At 42.3% G+C, this 21,093-nt stretch overlaps 1 protein-coding gene across 1 annotated transcript in view; it reads right to left on the bottom strand.

Moving 5' to 3' along the window:
• Nucleotides 1-21,093, bottom strand: part of ATM (ATM serine/threonine kinase) — a 299,675-nt gene that overhangs the window by 213,633 nt on the left and 64,949 nt on the right. Inside the window, exons 17-21 of the mRNA XM_077483959.1 lie at nt 8,954-9,122; nt 5,836-6,032; nt 455-537; nt 228-383; nt 74-149 (exon numbers count right to left, since the gene is read on the bottom strand). Of these exons, the coding sequence (XP_077340085.1) occupies nt 74-149; nt 228-383; nt 455-537; nt 5,836-6,032; nt 8,954-9,122 (681 nt within the window). The remainder of the gene's footprint in view (nt 1-73; nt 150-227; nt 384-454; nt 538-5,835; nt 6,033-8,953; nt 9,123-21,093) is intronic.

The raw sequence follows: 21,093 nt of genomic DNA, 5'->3' as shown, positions 1-21,093 counted from the left end.
CAACCAGATCCCAAATGACTGCAAAGAAAAATCTGGATTTGAAATAACTTGACACAACTGCAATAAAGTGTACCTCAATTAATGTTCTCATACAGTTCACAAGGGCCAGTCGCACTAGTGCAGTGTGTTTTCCTTCCTTAGTCAGATGCCTGAATGACAAACATAAGGATTAAAAAGGAGTAGAACATGCTTCAAGCTTTATGCCTATAAAAAACAAATCTATGTACCAGAAGCCTTGTATGACACTTAGCAACTGTCCTTCAGCATCACACTTCTCATCCATTTCATCCTGGTCCTGTCCCAGACACAGCACAACTGGGAGAAGGCTTTTCAAAATGGCTGCACACACTTCCTGGTCTCGTCGGTAGGATAAGCAAACGTCACTGTAAAGAATAGAGGGTGAGACACTGACACCATGCATACCGTTGCTAGAAAAGGCAAAGAACATACTTACGGGACAGGCTTTAGCAGCATGTTAATATCGTCCATGGGTATATAAACATCTTTCACAGGAAGGTCATTTAGCAGTTGTAGGTACTACAAGAGTAAGGAACAAAAATAATATATGTCAATTAATTTAATAAGAATTAGAAGAGTCAATGCACAGGTCAGTTTTCAGACAGATTAGAATGTTATTCTTTATAATTGCTTCTTGTATGAAAATGAAAAAAAAAAAAAAGGATCCAAAATGATCCCCATCTTCAACACTCACCAAACAGACATGATTAAACTATCCAGCTGTTTGAAGATTGCACTTTAGGATTGTATGTGCTTATTATAGAATCACTTTGGGCCCCCCTCCCCAAGATACTCCAAGCCAGCCTGCCAGTTGGACACAAATAGCCAGATTGCAAATACCGTAAAATTGCAGGCAAAGTAGGTTTGTTATCTAGCAATTTGGTTTCTGCATGACTGATTCTGAAATAAACCATGCCAACAACAGAGCTAAGAGCCCCAATTTACCAGTCCACTGGGTATGTCAAGCGGCGTTGGACCTATTTGAGAGTATAGGTCTCCATTTAAGGTGAGCTGCTATACTGCACGGTGGTGCAGTAAAGATTTTTGCTGGACTCTCACCACGCAAGAAGCGGATTTGTGCTGTGTCATTACTTTATCATCCCTGGACTTTAAAGGAGCTTCTTTCACTTCATTTGATCACTCTGTATAACTTTATTTCAGGACTGAAAGTGGTTATATCACTTAGGACTATTATTCATATATACAGTATGCGTTTGGCTTATAGAAATATTTTAATAGGATTATTTTGGTGAGATACTTTACAGCACTGTAACATGGTTCGAAATCCAGTAGGGTATATTATCACTATCTGATTAACATTTTTTTTTTTGTTATACTGTTATCACATATTGATTTGAAAACACTGCAATTTTGATGCATTTTTTAGGCAAGAGTACACATTATGACTTTCACATATCGTGTTGTGTAAGTTTATTGTTATCACATTATGTCTCCAACTGAGAATCTATGAATTTTGCCAGTGATTTAGATAGCGTTAAACTTTTTATTTTGATTATTTGTTTGTGGGGGCACAATTTTGAGTGTTGGCAGCTTCCTGGATTGGAGACATTATATATTTTTGGATTAGCAACTAGCTTAGTGCATAAGTGGTTATATTTTATTCAGGTGTAGTATTATGGCTTGTTCTACATCAGTCGGCAGCACAAACATACTTTGTTCATAAAATCAATCAGATTTTGATCAGATTATGAGATTACATGATATCAACAAGTGGGGTACATGTGCACTAGTGTTGGAGATTAAGATATAAATAATAAAAGTGTAAATAAATGTGTATATAGCTACTAGACTTCTGAAGTGTCACCAGCACCAAAATTCTATAAAAGCATATGAAGCAGCACTAATTATACATATATACACACACACACTCACTATGTATATATATATATATATATATATATATATATATATATATATATATATATATATATATATATACACACACACACACACACACACACACACACATATACATACACGCTCTTTGATAATCAAAGTGCAATCTTCAAAAATAACACAATATAAAGTGCAAAAAATATGCATTAAAAAAAAAAAAGGTCAACGTGCAAATGCTATGATCAAATTCAAAAAAGTGCTTATAATAGATAAAAAGTGCAAATATGCAGCTGGTTATGAGATTACATGGTGGATACAGATACATGATCAATCAATTGTATAACTAGGATTGTACCTCAAGTATTGATCAAAATCCACTACCCTGCTTGTGGCATATTGATTGAATGGATTGACAATTATAGAAAACAGATAAGGAAGCAGAAGAGATCAATCGGGAAATGACAAATTTTTTTAGAAATGTTAATGGCCACCATTACACTCGCTCATTAGACTGTTAAATGACTTTATGTAGCAGTCTAATGAAAGAGTTTAAGAGTTGATCATATTAGACTGCAGAATAAATCTCGGTTCTCCATGGAGAAATAGAATAAAGTTCAGAGTTAAACATACTTGAGGGTTTCAAAAGGTTAATACAGTACTGAGAGATTCATATAAAGGGACAGTTTCACCTTTAGATAAGCGAACACTAACCCACATTCCAAAAGCCCATTCCTGTTTTCACAGCAGCATACTGGCCTCCAATTTCACTGCAGCAGGCTCATTTTGTGGTTACAGACTTTCTGCAGAAATTCCCTTCAGGTGCTACTGCTATGAAAGGGCATTATACAGGGAGTGGAGAGCCACATTATATGCCCCTTTCAGGTCAATGGGTGCTTGTACTGAAAACTTTTGCAAAAAGGCTTAACCCTAGATAAGCCCTTTCCTTGTGATGGGCAGTGGGGCAGATGAGTTTAGGAGGCCTGGAAGAATGAAGATGGGGGGGGGTTTAGTTCAAGTTTATCTAAATGTATACCTGTACTTTAAAATATTCCAGAATATACTTTTGAATTAGGACTTGGTGTTAAAAATGCAGTTGGTAAGGTCAATAAATGATGCAAAAAATGTTACACTCAGTAAGAGAACTTTACAGAAAAGGTATGCAGGGGATGTTGGGATGAGTCAGGAGGTTTTTTGGAAGGAACACATTAAACATCTTTCCTTTAGTATATTTGTTGGTCTATTGAAATAAGTGTGTGTGTGTGTGTGTGTGTGTGTGTGTGTGTGTGTGTGTGTGTGCGCACGAGGGGGGGTGTGGGGTGTGAGGGGGGGATGTGTGGGTGTGAGGGGGGGATGTGTGGGTGTGAGGGGGGGGGGGTGGGTGTGGTTGTTTGTGTCTCAGTTCCAGGTTTGTTTCTATAATGTCTATGTATACATTAGACAGCTTTTAATAAACCTGTTAAACAATATATACCACCTCTGTCAGTGCATTCTATCATTCGTTTTTACTTAAAGTGGTTTTAAACACTTACATACACTCAGTGAAGTGACTGGCCTTGAGTGATACACTAAGCAGTCAGAAAACAGGGGGCTGAGAGCTGAAATTACACCCTACAGAGCTCAGCGAGGAGAACTGAGCCCTGATTGGAGGGAAGGGACACCCCCGCCTTCACACAGCACACAGGAAAAGAGCTGAGGATGACAATTAGCTATAGATCCCTCTAGGGCTGCAACTAACGATTATTTTCATAATCGATTAGTTGGCTGATTATTGTTTCTATTAATTGATTAATCGGTTAATAACCTTAAAAAAAAAGTGGGTCAAATTGAGGTTCATTTTCAACCACAGTGACAGGAAAATTTGAAAATAGAAAACTTCTTGGTCAAAGGAATTTGCAGACAGTGTATGTGGTTTATGTTCAGAAATGAAGTGAAAATTTCAAACGAAATTCTTTCAGTAAATGTACAAAGATTTTTCATCGGAATATTCTCACCTGAAAATTGATCCGTGTGGCCGGCATAAGGCTCAGTACACACCTATGCGGTTTTTGCTTTTGATCTGTTTCTGCAGTGCTTTTTGCTGTGCATTTTTGATTTTTGTGCATGTGATTTTACTGCAATTTGCATTTTTTTTATTTTTTTTCGGGCAGATTAAAAAACACAAATTGGTGCAAAAAGGCCTTACATTCTTTTCTGCAGCTTTGCCATTGAAGTACATTGAACCAAAAAAGCACAGTTTTGCGTTAAAAGTCCCTGACCCTTTCCAAATATGCAGCAGCTGAAAAAAAGTGCAGATCCCATAGGAAACCATGTAAATGAACTGTAATGCATTTCTGCAAAAAGCACCATTAAACCTATAGACGTGAACCAGGTCTAAGATGTTTAGTAACAGAATGGGGTGAAAAAGACTATAATTAGCCCTTTATAGTACAAAAAAGCAGCTAACTACTGGAAGGGGTTAATTTTTTTTACTGTAGAGCAGTGAAAGTAATATTTACAGTAGTGATTATATTTTTGTACTATAAAGGGCTCATTTTAGTTTTCTTTAACCCCATTATGTTACTAGCCGATTAATTGATTATGAAAATAGTAATCGATTAATTTCATAATCGATTAGTTGTTGATTAATCGATTCGTTGTTTCAGCCCTAGATTCCTCCCTTGTCACCATTTCTCGCTTGGTGTCAGGAAAACTTGTCAGAAGTGACTCATGCAGATAGAGGAATGAGGCAGCAAACATAGATGACACTTCGTGCTCTGGATTGAAACAAGTACACACTATAGAGAGGTAAGCTTTGTTCATATTTCATGTCTGAGGTTTACAACCACTTTAACCACTACAATACAGGGCACTTTCGCCCCCTTCCTTCCCAGTCCAATTTTCAGCTTTCATCGCTCTCGCGCTTTCAGTGACAATTGCGTGGTCATGCTACACTGTACCCAAATTACATTTTTATCATTTTGTTTGCACAAATAGAGCTTTATTTTGGTGTTATTTATTCACGACTCCGTCTTTTATTTTTTGAGATATAAGCGCAAAAAAGCGGAAATTTGGAAAAAAAAACAATATTTTCTTTTTTCTATTTTAAAAGAAATCCAATAAAATCTAATTTTGTCATAAATTTAAGCCAAAATGTATTCTGCTACATGTTTTTGGTAAAAAAAATTCCGTTAAGTGTATAATAATTGGTTTGTGTGATCACGGACATATGTACGCAAATGATCATGTACATATGTGTGCAGGTGATCACGTATATATGTGTGCACATAATCATTGGGACAAGTGATTTTAGTGGGACATATGTGGGGGGACATGTTTTTATTATTAGGGACATGTGTTTTTATTTTTTGGGGACATGTATGTTTTGGGGACATGTGTGTTATGGGGACATATGTGGGGACTGTGTTTACACTGTGTGGTGTGTTGTGTATTACACTAGACTGAAGATCAGTGAGTAAAAAGCTGTAAAAAGCAGCTCATACATCACTGATCATCAGCCGGCTGCAGCAATCTGCTCTCCTCTCCTCAGCGATGACTTCTGTGTGAGGAGAGGAGGAGCCGATTGCCTAGCAACCGGCTGTTTGTTTACATCACATGACGGCCGTGATTGGACACGACCGTCATGTGATCAGGAGGGCCAATCACAGAGCCATCCTGCCGATCTGAGATGCGCCGTGTCCCGGTGACACGGGCGCATCGGGATCGCGCCGCTGCGCGCGCGATCCCGCTCCTCCTGATGGACGTTCCTGAACGTCCTATCAGGAGTAGACGGCTCCCACCCGGCCGTATATGTGCATTGGCCGGGTGGGAAGTGGTTAATTAATCAGACATTTGTGACAGAGTTTCTTTAAAAGCACATTGTCATCCAAGTTTGCCTAAATATCCAAATACTGCCCTGACAGGCAGACCGATGTGTTGGTTTAACCGCTTACTTTTACTTAGCACTAACATTATTTATCTTACCACACGAAGATGAAGAGGCTTGCTAGTGTCCAGTGAGGTATCAATAAGGTTTAGGAGTTTTCTTCGTATGTCAGAAGGTCTGAAATTGACTGATCGATTGACAGCAGCTGATGCACAGAAACACAGGAACTGCAGGGTCTGCATCAACACCATCTCTTGTTTGCTTAGGTGATCCTCTGACAAAGGACTCACTGCACCTACAGAGAAAACAGAAGAGTTATCTCCTCACACCTAGACTATAAGCAATACAGGCCTAAGCAAGACACTGCTTTACTTCAGATGATTGTTACCTAAGGCAATAAAACATGAAATATGATTGGTTTCTATGCAGAAGTGAGTCTGATCTTGCACTCTCCATGCTTTAGTAAATAAGCCACAATACCTTGTTAACTACTCCGGGAGGTCAAAGCTAAAACACAAAATTACGTAGTGAATATGTAAGTTAACAAAACTATTAGTGCATGACCAGCTTACAGCCGGCCATACACAAGCAAATTTTTTCCTGCAACAGCAGATTACAGGAAATACATTTGCTGGATTCCCCCATCAACACAGACAGTGTTGATGGGGGGGATCCCTCCTGCTGAGCCATGATCTTCTCCAGGCAGGGGGAAGCCAGCGATTATCGCTAGCGGCTATAGCACCCACTAGCGAAAATGGCAAGAGAATCCGGAAGGCTGGTTGTACCAAAGTTGATCAATTGATCAACTTGGTACATTCAGCCTACCCATTAACAGTTTGAATCATGGTTGGTTCAGCATTTGAACCATGTATGTGTATGACAGGCCTAAGGATAAGGACACTAGTGAGCGTCTGTGCACTGGGGACCTGGCAGAGAGATAGTAAAATTGGTTGGATTAAAGATGTGGTGGTGCATACACATTCCTCATACATTCACATCTCATGACATAACCTTTCTGCAGGGACACCATTGGATTCACCCATTTTACAAAACAGAACCAAAAGCGAATTAAAGCAGTATAAAACCCAAAAGCAAACATTTAATATATTGCAACTTATTACTTCTTACATACCAGTATGATATCTGCATTAGTTTTGTCTTTTAGGCTTTCTGCTACATTACATTTTCAGCTAGTTATCTGGTCAGTAAGTCTGTTTTTCAAAAATAACAAGCTCTCTGCCAGATGGATCAGTTTACAAGGAGACAAACCATTTATGTGGATGCTTAGAAATTTTTTATTTATTTATTTTATTTATTAGAAATGACCAGCTTTCAGTTATGTAAAATACATTTCTCCCAAAATGAAAAAAAAAAAAAAAAAAAAAAAAAAACACATGAATGCTGGCATTGCCAGTATCCTTCTTTCAAAGAAAAGAAAATTGTTGCCTGTCTGTGTCTGATATGAGTACTTTTGGAGTCACCAACCAGGAAGATACATGCTGTAAATGAGTGTCAGAATTTTTATTTTCTGTTCTGTTTGGTCAAGGTCAGAGGCTCAAAGTACTGAAGCCAATACACCACCATGACAGCCAGGCAACGTTATCAGAAAGAATGGTCTGCAGTGAACGCTCCTATGATTCTCTAATTGAAGTTTAGCTTTTGCTTACACATAAGCACCTGTAATCAGCTGATCAGGGCTAACCATTAAAGAGGAAGTAAAGCCTTCCTCTTTAATTGTACAAACAGGTAAGCCTATAATAAGGCTTACCTGTAGGTACTGTAAATATCTCCTAAACTTGCACCATTTAGGAGACATTTACTGTATACGCTACAACCGACATCAGCGCATGCGCACTGAAGGAATGGCCCATTCGTGCCATTTCTCTTCAGAGCCCGTGCCGTGACTAGCGGCACCCACGGGAGTGACTTATTCATGGCTCCAGCCAATCACAGCACAGAAGCCCACAAACCCGGAAGTAACTCCAGGAAACAAGTCAGTTGTGTGCGCGGTGTTTTGGCGCCGATCCAGGGCATTCGGTAAGTATTTCATAATAGCTAGTATGCTATTTTTCAAAGTTCTCAACAAAATAAGACTGAGACAAACCCTATTTGAAAAAAATTGGAACCCCTGGCTTTCTTATCTACAGGTGCCTGGCTCTCGGGTGAACAGGATATAGATCTCTGGATGGACATACTCCTGATCCTTAACTTTTCTTTTTCCTCTCTTCTTTACCATTCCTGCTTAAAGCGGTTCTTCACCCTAAAGGGGAAGTTCCGCTAGTATTATCCCTCCCCCCCTCCGGGGCCACAATCGGCACCTTTCGGGGGGGAGGGGGGTGCAGTTACCTGGATAATCCAGGTAACTGCACCCACTTCCGGCCAGACCGCCGCATGGCTCCGCCCACCGCCGCATGGCTCCGCCCCCCCGTTGTGTTCTGGGAAACACACAGTTCCCAGAGACACAGCGGGGAACCAGCGCAGCGCGACTCGCGCATGCGCAGTAGGGAACCGGGCAGTGAAGCCCTCTTGCTTCACTTCCCGATTCCCTGACAGAGGATGGCGGCGGTGGCTGCAGCGAGACGAGCGATCGCTCGTCATCTGCCGCCGACATCGCTGGAACCTGGGACAGGTAAGTGTGATATTATTAAAAGTCAGCAGCTGCAATATTAGTAGCTGCTGGCTTTTAATATTTTTTTTTTTTGTGCAGCTCCTCTTTAATCGTACTATTCTTTTTCTTTCGCTGCAAGTTGTATATCGTGGTTGAGACGCCCATTCCGACTTATGGTCATTTGTTTACCATTAGTAATACATTACTGTACAGAGAATGATGTGGTCTCATGACCGGTAAAGTTTAGAACATTTGTTTTTTGTTTTTGTTTTTTTTGCACTCTCTCAATCACTGATGTTTGTTTTAAATAAGAACAATTAATTAAATGGCGTTTTCAGTTTGTGGCGTTTTAATACAGTTTAGCCCTTCTTTAGTAAACAAACAGTCTCTTTACCTTCATGGTTATTAACCCATTTTTAGCCTTAGTCTTTAAGAAATAAAGGTAAAGTATTTCAGCACAAAAGGTAAAGATTAATGTAAAAATTGTTGATTCCTGTCTAGGGCTTCCTATATGAAGAAAAGTATCTACAGCCTCTGTGTTCAAGGTCCACCCCACTAGATTCCAAACCTTGCCTTACAAATAACCTGGATCTGGTTAATTTACTTACCAGTGACATTTTGCAATTCTCCATAGTCTGCACTTTCTGTAGGTTCAGGAGAAGAATGATCATCAATAAGATCTATAGCAACTCGGTCTTCTGTATCAGTTCTTGCTTCTATGTCACCATCCATAATATCAACCTCCATGGCTTCCACTGTAGTGCTGCTGCTTGTTATCTGAAATTGCACAGAGACGCTAAAACATTCATATAGTACAATATATAAGAAAACTGCAGGAAAAAAAATTGTATTTATTATTATTCCCCTCAGGAGTGCATTCTCCCTTCAGCTTTCTGCCTGTGCCACTGTACGAGCTTTCATTTCGAAAGCTGGAGAATGTATGAATGGACTACAAGCTGATCAGCATGCTCAAAGTCCATTTGACAACTACAAGCTTTCTGCCGCGGTGGCAGACGGGACTTTATTCACAAAAAGATTTTGTTTAACAAAATAACAAAAATTAATCCTAATAATGTACAATTCCAGGGGCGTGGTATGGACATGGCCAAGTAGAGATATGCCATACTCGAGTTAGGGGCTCTTCGCAGCTTTCTGAGCCTTTCCAGCATCTTTTTCCAGCGGTATGCTCTCTGCCAAGAAGCACAAGGACAAGACGCCTCCTAAAATAATGCACAACTCAAACTCTCAAAAAATTGGGATGCCGTGTAAAATTTACAAAAAGAATGCAATGATTTTCACATCCCATAAACCCATATTTTATTCACAATAGAACATAGAAAGCATATCAAATGTTTAAAACAACAAAATGTCATTTTGAAATTGATCGCAGCAACACATCTGAAAAAAGTTGGGGCAGGGCACCAAAAAGCTGGAAAAATAAGTGGCACTAACAAGGAAAAGCCAGAAGAACTAATTAGGTTAATTGGCAGGTCAGTAACATGATTGGGTACAAAAAAAGAGCCTTTTAGAGAATCAGAGTGTCCCAAAAGTGCACATTGCACACACCAATCTAGATACCGAAAGGTCAATTTATGAGGCCGAGGAGAAATTGTACCAATGAAGAAGACTACAGAGAACAGGCTGATGTAATCAGCAAAAGATTCCTTGAAAAAGGTTACCAAGAATTCCATATTAATCATCAATTACTAATGGTGAATGCAATAGATAGGGTCTTTCTAATAATAGATAAGCAAAAACAAAATATTTTTCAAGACCATATTCCCATTATTCTTAATTATAGAATACAACACAGAAAAGTAGAAAAGGTGTTCAAAAAACATTGGCCTATACTTACCCACAGATAAGCAGCTTAAAGAAATATTACCATCTAACCCAAAATTTACATATAGACGAGCTTCAACTTTAAGGGACAAAATCGCTAAGAATGTAGTAGACCCTCCCAAAACACCAGATTTTACTTTCTTCTCAGGTAAAGGCTTTTTTCTGTGCGGACAGTGTTATGAATGCGTTTGGACAAAAAGATTAAATACCAAAAACAATAAATTTTTAACCACAGCGACATGACACGAGTACAAAATAAGGGACTGTATTACATGCCATATTGAGGGTGTAGTTTACTCCCTACAGTGCCTTTGCCAAATACAGTACATAGGGATCTATGTGGAAAAGAATTCGGGAACATGTACAAAATATAATGAAAGTGTATCCCTAAATATGTGGCCAAGTGGGAAAAAGATTTGGATTGTACGATCGATTCTAGGTCTTGGTCCAACATATGGTCTTTCACAAAATCTTCCTCTATAAATATATTGGCGTCTGAATCATCATATAAAGTTCTCACACGCTGGTATTTGGTTCCTGTGAGAATCGCCAAATTCTCAACAGACAACACTGGCCTCTGCTTTCGTGGCTGTCCAGAAAAAGGTACCTATATACATACCTGGTGGCATTGCTCAATTGTACAATCATTTTGGAAAAAGATCTTTCTGATAATTACAACATTTTTTGATCGTCCAATTTTTCCAGACCCAATTATAGCTCTCCTTAATTTAAAACCAGCCTTTCTGAATCAGAAACAATTCAAATTAGTTCTTACACTCCTGATAGCCGCAAAGCAGACTATAGCCAATGCGTGGAAAACAGATGTGGTGAATATTGCAGAAACCAAACGTAGAATGAATCAATCTTTCATCCATGCTAAAATGGACGCTATAGATAAAAACCAGATGACAAAGTTTGATATCATATGGAAACCCTGGATTAAATATTATACGTCAGATAATATTGACAACCGAGTTTTATTGTTATGGTGATTAAGATTTTTTATAGAATTACAACATTAGATGATATATAAAACCTCCTCCGGAGAATTATTCCCTCCCCTTCCCCTCCTATATACCTTTTATGTTCTTCCCTTACTATATAATACTTACTATAAACATACTTTAGAAGTTATGGTCAAAACTTTAAAATCATATATTTTCTTTTAGACATATGTATATTTTCTTGGGATTAAAATGTTTAAAACTCAGCTATAAGAATGTTTTCAAATTCTAAAATATATAAAGGCCATTTATTGTCATTCCCACAAGAATATCTTGAAATTCTTCTTTGCTTTGTATCATCCGTATTTCATTATGTCTACTTTTTATTTCTGGTATCACATAATTTGTCTTATATTCTGTACATGTAATTTATTTTAACATAAAATAAAAAATTTTGAACGAGGAAAGTGTATCCCAAGGATAGCATATTCAGGCATTATGCAACCCACCATAATAAAGACCCCTCCTTCCTCTTATTTTGGTGGATAGAAAAATACCACTCACAATGGAGGGGCACTGATAAGGTCAGGTCTTTGAGTCAAAAAGACTTGAGTCTTTTTGGATATATGAGATGCAAGCATTACAGCCATTGGGACACAACATTGAGTTTGACATAAATTGCTTTATAAACAATTTTTAAGGTCATATTTTTTTTTTTTTTTCAATTATCAGCATTTTTAAAAAATTACCAGCATTTCTAATATCTGTATTTTTAGATTTTGCACTCTGTTAGGATGTATATATAAGTTTTTTTCACCTGCATATTAACTGCTTTTTTATTATAATTGATTCCCTAGAGACAAAGGACATTTTAATATAGGGATCATGGACATTTTTCATTGGTGATCCTGTTATACATCGCTGTATCCTATTATATATTATGATCATATTATCAGTTGCCATGTTTATTATTTTTAGCCATTGATGATGTTAAGCATATTTTATTGTTATTGTCTATGTTTTTTATAATTATCTGGCGAGTTTTATTGTCCATTGAAGGTTTTACCTCTACTTTTGATTTTTATGTCCTCTAAATTCAGCCATTTTTTGAAGCCCTTGTGTGTATTCAATTTGTGACTGGAAGTAGTTGCGTTATGACCAGTTCTGGTTTAACCTGGAAGTGTGTCATAATAGCGCAACTAAAGTTTTTCAATAATAATAATAAAAAAAATGCAGCGCTATATAGATTGAAATGCTAGTAACAAACACCAGACGAATATCAAACCTATAAAGTAATCATAAATAAGACTGTGATAAACAATCTGTGAAATAAACTCACTAAAGACAGTGAGCCAAAGCAATAATAGCAGACCAGATAAATATTATATAAAAAAATTACATGACTTTAGATAAAAAAACATTAATAATATAAATCGAAATAAAAATATATAATCTGTGCAGTTCATAATAAATCGCAGAGAATGGGAAAATGATACGCACATAAAAAAAAAAAAAAAAAAAAAAAAAATCGCATGAGAGATCAAGACTCTACAACACCCTCCGGTTCTTATAAGGGGGACTTCAAATATATGCAGTGGTGTGGGGATGTTGATACTTATTGTCCAAATTCCACCAGCAACACACTTTTATGTCCCAGTTGATGCACTATGGTGCGAAACATGTCGGGTACATAGCCCGTCACCCAGATATACCACGCTTTTTATGAATTACTCTGCCTATGCATAATTTTATCTGATGGCTTATACCTTCATGAATTATTCCCTAAACCTGCTAAAGCTTCACCTGACATTACTTTTTAAATAAAGGGGTCAAGGTGGGGGGGGCGTGGCCTGGAGCTTCATGGCGTAGGACATGCAGTGAGTGCTCCGTCTGAGACCTTATCCTTCTATCTCATCCTTCGGGGGGGTTTTCACCTATATTCACCGCAACGATACCTGTGAGTCCCGTGCTCATACCACTCCTCATGTCGCCACCCAAAAGAGCCTCTCAGGCGGTAGCCAAACTGGCTAAATACTGCCACGATGGTCAGGACGCAGAGAAGGAAGATGGTGCCAGCCTTGCTCGCACTGCGGAGGATATCCCCTCCAATGACACTGCCAAAATCCTAGAGGCCGTCTCCTCATGACAAACTGCTCTCACCACGAAGATTGAGGAGGTGAAAATTGATATCTCTCATATTCGGCAAGACTTGCAGAAACTGAGGGACAGGGTGACCGAGGCCGAGCGGCCACGTGGAGGCAGACATTCCTCCACTACAGACCTCTGTGGAGTGTTTACAACATCAACTCAGTGTCGTCCTCCACAAACAGGCTGACATGGAAAATAGGCTCCGCAGATGCAACCTCCAGTTCGTGGGTCTCCCGGAGCGATCTGAGGGCGCTGACCCCCCTACTTACCTGGAGAATCTCCTCATCAAAACCTTAGGCAGAGAGTCCTTCTCCTCCACGTTTGTGATAGAGAGGGCTCACCACCTAGCAGCTCGTCCTCCGCCAGCTGGCGCACCTCCACAGACCTTCATCGCCAAGCTGCTCAATTACAGGGACCGGGATACCGTGCTTCGCCTCACCCGAGAACGGGGAAATATACCAGTTGATAACATACTGGTTGCGGTGTTTCCAGACTCCTCCGCAGAGGTTCAAAAGAAGCAGGCGCAATTCACGGAGGCCAAATATCCGCCATCTACCATACGCTATGCTGTTCCCTGTTCGGCTCCGGGTGACCCCCGATGGCAAGACACAATTCTTTGAGGTCCCTGCTGCCTTCCTGTCATGGTTGGAGCAGGGAGAAGCGGCGGGCCCCGCTCATCGCTGATCAGTATTACTCCTGCCCCGCGGCCACCCGCAGCCGTCGTGACCGACTCCGGAGGGCTGGAGGGAGCCTGTTTGCCTGCATCTGCAAGTGTTCCCTGTCTTTGCTCACCCCCTCCGTGATGTCCCCCTTTTCCCACCGCTCCCCTATCTGCCTTCCTCGACGATGTGGATATCACCTGCTCTGGAGAACACTTTGATGCTGGCGCATGTGACTATTCACTCTTGACTGCCATGTACCCTGTGCACCCCGGACCCTCTGCACCTGTCACCCCCTTGATAACTTTCTTTTCTATACGGCCCCGCGGCCGGTCTGTCTCGGCGGGCTTGGCAGGATGCGGCGGGCTCAGCCTAATCCCATTTGTAATCCCTGAATACTCCCCAGTGGATGTCGTGGGATGCACTGGAGGAAAAATTACCGTGCTACTTCACTTTTGGCATTTGACCTTGCTTCTCCTTGTCCTTTCCCCCGTTTTTCTTTGCTGCCACCTTAGCGGATCCCTCCGCGACCATGTGCACCCCCTGCTTGCATGCCTGCCTGACACTCTCGTTTGGATGATTCTCCTACCTACCCCTTTGGTCTCTCAGATGCCTAGCAGACTTTCACTCTGATCGCTGCACACCCTACAATTCACCGCACTGTGTGCTCTGCAGTTTTATATGATTGCGTCCAATAATGTTGTTTCCCTGGCCAGCTGTCACTACCACGGCTGTGGCGAGTGACTGTTACGATGTTATGCCCTGCTGGTTCAGTGTAGGCACTGTTATAAGAATATTTAAGTTTTTATGTTTTATGTACTGTCCTATTTACAGCTGTTGCTATGCTTGTAATGTGTTCTTGATGTTTTGGGGGGCTGCCTGGGTGGGTCTCGAGGGTACTGTTGTACTGTATTTGCCCAGGGCTCCTGCAGCTGGGACCGACTGCGGGTCTACACCCATCTGGATGTCTTATGGCTGCGCTTAAAATAGCCACTTGGAACGTCAGGGGCCTCGGCGCCAAACCTAAAAGCCTGGCTGTCCTCACCCACCTTAAGCGCCTGCGAGTGGATGTCTCGATCCTTGTCGAGACCCACCTTACGGGTCAAACCCAGCGGGCGCTTAAAAAACCCTGGGTTGGTTGGATGTACAGAGCCCCCTACACCTCCAATTCGCAAGGTATTGCCATCCTAATTGCCAAAACTGTACAGTTCCAGTTGCACGACCTACAGTCGGACCCGAAGGGTAGGTTCCTATTCCTTCATGCCACCGTGGGTGGCCTGGAGGCGTTTAGTATGGCATTTTACATCCCACCACCCTTCCAATTTCATGCCCTGCAGGAGCACTTTTATGACCAAATTCCCCACGGTGTCCGTAATCTGGATAGGTGACTTCAACATGACACTCAACCCCAGCTTAGATAGACTTGGCCAGCCGCCCCTCTCTGTTTATACCACTAGATTCAGCAAATTTGCAGCACAGTTGGCCATGACGGACTCTTGGAGGCATAAATATCTGACCAAAAAAGCCTCTTCTTGTTTTACCCCTTCATGGCGTGCCATGTCCCGTATTGACATGACCCTGCTCTCCCCCGCCCTACTGCCTGAACTATTGGACGTGGGCTTCGACACCAGGGTACTATCGAATCACTCTCCGTACTGGCTGACGTTGCGGCTGCCTTCGGCTGCACCTCCCCGTATCTGGAGACTGAACCCATTCTGGCTCACTGTAATACCGGGGATGGAGGAACTGCAGAGGGAATGGGCTTATTTCTTCCACTCGAACCTGGGGTCTGCGCCCGCGGGGTCAGTGTGGGAGGCGTTTAAACTCCCTGCCAGACTGATCCTGTCCACGCGCATAAATAGATATAAGGCCACCTCCAAGCAGATACTGACACAGGCTGAGGAATGATTGGATTCCCTCGAACAACAATTTGTGACAGACCCCTCCCCGGAAAATGCCACCAAACTCCGTCTACAATCTAGGCTGACCAACCACTTACACTATGAAAAGGCGAAGCAGGGCATATTCTTTAGTAGACAACGTATCTTTGAGCACGGCGAGCGAGCAGGAAAACCGTTAGCCTACATGGCCCAACTGGACCATCGCCCCTCTGTAGTGGTCCGGCTCCGTACTGAAGCTGGAGACATGGTCTCTGACCCCGATTCAGTGGTGCAGGAGCTTAAACTATTCTATTCCACCCTACATACCTCCACTACGTAGCGCACACAGTCTGAGCTCACTCAGTTCCTGCAAGACACCAGGTTGCCCTCTCTCAGCCAGGCCCAGAGATCCCTCCTAGAGGCTCCCATTACCTCCGATTGCATTGCTGAGGCACTTGCCCTACTCCCACCCTCCAAGGCGCCGGGCTCGGACGGGTTGCCCCTAGAATTTTACACCCAATTCCACAAAATATTAGTCCCGGAATTGCTCACACTATATACTCATATGTTTGATATGATGTCTCTCCCCGCCTCCATGGGCGAAGCCCTTATTGTCCTTATCCATAAACCTGGCAAAGACCCTCATTACCCAGAATCCTACCGCCCCATATCCCTCCTGCAGCTGGACATAAAAATCCTAGCTAAAATTATGGCCCTGCGGCTTAAAGTTATTCTCAGCCTGATTCACCCTGACCAGACAGGGTTTATGCCCAACAAAAATACAGCCTTTAATCTACGCAGGCTCTTCATGAATCTGCAGGCCACCCATGACAACGCTGGATCGTGGGTAGTGGTGAGCCTGGACGCCGCAACGGCGTTTGACTCTGTTGAATGGAGCTACCTGTGGGAGTGTTTAACCAGCTATGGCTTTGGCCCTAATTTCATCAAATGGCTCCAACTCCTTTACTGGGCTCCCACTGCCCGGATCCAGGTCAACGGCAGGATCTCAGACCCTTTCCCCCTGTCCCGGGGAACCCGTCAGGGGTGCCCACTATCCCCCCTCCTATATGCCCTGGCAGTCGAACCATTGGCCATTGCTATCCGGGACCACCCGCACATCAGAGGTCTGCGCTCGGGCTCCCTGACGGAAACCCTAAGTCTGTACGCGGACGACATGTTGCTATACCTGGAAGACTCAGGCCCCTCCCTGACGGCAGCTTTACGGCTAATAGAGCAGTTTGGGGAATACTCAGGATTTGTGGATCAATTGGTCTAAGTCTCAGGTCCTCCCCCTAGACCTGGGTGCCCCCTCTGAAGCTCAGACAGCACTACCCCTGGTCAGAGCGTGTCAGATAAAGTATTTGGGTGTACAATGCTCGCGAACGCTGACGGATTACACTGCTCTCAACATCGAACCTCTATTCACCCTCCTCAAACACAAAGCCCAGGTTTGGTCCCGTCTCCCCCTTGGGGTGATGGGCCGTGTAAATTTAGTTAAAATGATCCTCCTCCCCAAGCTGCTCTATTTACTCTGGCAGGCTTCCCTGCGCATCCCTCTTAGAACCTTTAAGTCCATGGAGGCCCATCCCGCCACAAGCTCTCATGGAGAACCTTGAAATGCCCTACCCACTTGGGTGGCACTGCCCTACCGGACCTTTCCTTTTATTATCTGGCCTCCCAACTGTCACATTTCTATTACTACAACCAGGCAGACAAGGACCGCTACACCGCCTTAGTGTGCTCCCCGCACGTCGACCAGGTCACTCATCCATTCCGCCTACTTATGCGTGGCACTCAGGGACTTCCCATCCAAAGGAGCACTATGCTGTTTCACCACTGCTCTATCTGGCAGTAGGCTATGTCCATTACTGGGGACCCCAGATTCCATTCCCACACCCCCCTTTGGGATAACCCCTCACTCCCTGAACTGCTTACTATCCCAAACCGCCCTCAATGGATAACCAAGGGAGTTCTCTTCCTCTCCCAAGGTCATTGCTAATGGAGCCATCAGACCATTTCAAGCCCTAAAAGACGAGTTTGGCCTCCCCAACCGAATGCTCTTCTGTTACTTCCAACTCCGACATGCCCTTGGCTCCCAGTTCGGAGTCTCTGTCCCCAGACTTGAGTCGCTGCCACTCGTGACCGCGGTCCTCGGCCACGATCCTAAGAAAATTATATCTTTCTTTTACAACCACCTACTTATGCCTGGAGCCACCTCACGTGCGTACCGACTCAAGTCCAGATGGGAAACGGATGTTGGGGCTCTTGAGGATGGGGACTGGGAAATCACGCTGACCGCCCCCAAGTTGGTCTCCCCCCAAACTATCAGACAGGCTCACCCACCTTTACATGCTTCACAGATCCTATCTAACCCCTATCCGACTGTCCAGATTCAGACCCAACTTTAACCTGGCATGCCCTAAATGCGGTGACCCCCAGGCCACATTTTATCACCTAATGTGGTCATGCCCCATACTGCCGGACTACTGGATCCAGGTTGTCGAATTCCTCCACGACCAAATGGGCTCCCCACTGTCACTCTGCCCCTGCCAGTGTTTACTGGGCATTCTCCTAGTATCCGAGGAGGCAAGGATCCCAACCATCTTTCTACAAGAGACTCTGTTTCTCGCCAGGATGCAAATAGCCTGCACGTGGATGAGCCAACACCCCCCCACTGTCTGGAAATGGAAGGCAGCGGTTAACACTACAATTCCCTACAAAAAGATGCTTTATAAACATAGAGGGTGCCCGGGCAAGTTTGCTAAGATATGGGATAGGTGGGTGGGGGATTCCAACACCTGCACAGAGTGAATGCAACCCGGGACGGCTCCATCACAAATTTATCGGGAGCCTGTACGCTACCACCCGTAGGCCCTCGCATGTTGACTGGGGGTCCCCAGCTGCGGCTGGCACATCTGTCCCTGTCCTCTGGGCGGCCCCCTACAGAATATGCTGCGCGCTCACCCATGGCCCTCATTTTATGAATCCTTCCCCCTTTTGAACACAATGTACTAATGTCTATGCATAGTTTGTGACATTTTGTTAACAGCTGCTTTATCCTTGTATTTGGTGCATGTTGCACCCTACATGTGTTTTTATTGCCCTGTTTTTTTAAATGCTCAATAAACGTTTTTCTGAATAAAAAAAAAAAAAAAAGGGGGTCAAGGTGAGTCGGTGAGTAGGCTACTTACCATAATTTCACTGGGTGCTGTGGTTATCAATTTTTCCGAAGTGGTGTGATAAGAAATATGCAAAGAATTACAGGTGATATCGATGTTTGCCTTGTTCCTTGTGTGTACTTTGTGTAGCTGAAAAGGCACTGGCTTATTGTTTATGCAACTTTCTTGAGTCCTGACCAAGGCCTGGGGCAATACTTAAGAAACTAGCAGATATTACCAAATTAGGAAACCTTGTAAAGGCACTCTGGCTTTGGCAATAAAGCCGACAATGCACCATGAGTCACCAGTGTGCCTTAGCCAATGGCAGGTTGCCAAATACTACTATAAAGTAACTGTGTACATATTTCCTGGTGTGATTTTGCTGTGGAACTTCTGCTGGAAGGGTCCCTCATCCGTTTGTACTGTACATCTGTAATAAATCTGTCTTCTAATCAACATGACCGGAGTTGACTGATCAGTAAGAGAATGGAATTTTACTGACAGGTGGTGGGATACAGGATTTACACCTTCTCCAGTTTCACTATTTTCTATGGACAATTTGTTTGTTTTATACGTTCACTTTTTTTGAGCTGAATACTTATATGTATTTAATGTATATTGCAGTATGTATTGAATAAGATACTTGCGGTAATAAGCACTAGAGCACTTTATTGTTACTATTTTATTGTAGCGCCCCCTTTTCACAACTCACAAAGTCAAGTTCCTTTGCACTTTTGAGGGGAGCAGCTTATATACTTATTCACATATTTGTAGTCCAAGCGTGGGGTATTCCAAATTATTTTGTTTTTTTCTACAATTCGTACATACTGGGAGTAGGTTACTCCTAGTGTGTATTATCCACGCAGCAGTGGACATTTTTGATTTTATGCAAGGTAGAAACATTACATTTAAAAGAGGTTTTTCAACAAAATACACAGATGGGTAATGATTTAGAAAAAGGATTTAAACAATTACAACATCATATGGAGAAACAAATTAGGTTATGGTGGGACACAACATCATTGGAAATGTACTTAGAGAAAAACCTTACACCCAGAAGGTTGAGATGGGAGGTAAGCCCAGTAGATGGGGTGGAAGACCTCAACCTTCTGGATGAAGTATCAGTTCTTCAACTCATGTGAAAAAAAAGTTGATGCAGCTGATGATTAAAAGGAGGAAAAGTAAAGATATATTATTGCAGACAAAAATCACTGAACTTAGAGACTATGGCTCAATTCAGAGACTCCAATGATTATCAGGATAAAGCTCAAAAGTTACAAGCATATTTATCTAAATATGATGGTGAAATAAAACATAAAAAAATGAAAACACACCAGAGAGACATTAAGGATTTTAATGATCACAAAGTCTATAAATGGCAGCAGGATTTAACCCCTTCAGGATCAAAAGAATCCTCAATAGAGAGGGAAGTGGAAATACGGGACATTTTATCCTTGATGACCACAAATACCACACAAAAAAACAACTCCCAACCTTCTAAAAAAAGAACAAAAACCTCCCAATAAACCAAAATCGAATACACCAAGTCAACCACGTACTCCCCAATACACAGTTCCTGCTCAGAATAGGTTTGCTCAATTAAGTAGACCACCTGGCCAATATGAATATTATGATTATGGTAGAAACCATTATCCACCTAGACCCCCTAGAGACAACTTCAGGGGCAACTTTAGAGGCAGGCCAGCCCCATATCAGAACCAGTATCATCGGGGGGGGGGGATGTAGAGGATGGAAGGAGCCCTACAGGATTCAACCACCGCCACCCCAATACAAACAAAGAGATTGCATAGAAAGAGAGGAACTAGGGGAGGAAGGAGAAAGAAAAAGGAAAATAAACAATTAAGTGAGGGTCTTTTCAATTTGGTAGGGGTTGAATTTTTAGTGGAAGAATTACAGGTTTTGGAACAGGGTCTCGAGTTTGCCCCGGATAAATACCTGGACAAGTTTGAGATCTATATAGGATATTGAAAAATATGTCAGAAAGCTTAACATTAAAAAGCATTTTTGTTCACAGCCACCTGGTCCCATAGTAAGTAGAGACCAGGATGACTATGAACATAGTGGACTGAAAAATAATTCAACCTTTAACCCTAAAA

The sequence above is a fragment of the Lithobates pipiens genome, unplaced genomic scaffold (genome assembly GCF_037356315.1).
Source record: "Lithobates pipiens isolate NorthernLeopardFrog02 unplaced genomic scaffold, aLitPip1_a1.2 Scaffold_16, whole genome shotgun sequence".
NCBI classification, from domain to species: Eukaryota; Metazoa; Chordata; class Amphibia; order Anura; family Ranidae; genus Lithobates; species Lithobates pipiens.
The sequence above is the reverse complement of the archived record's forward strand: the minus strand, read 5'-3'. Positions and strand labels throughout refer to the sequence as shown.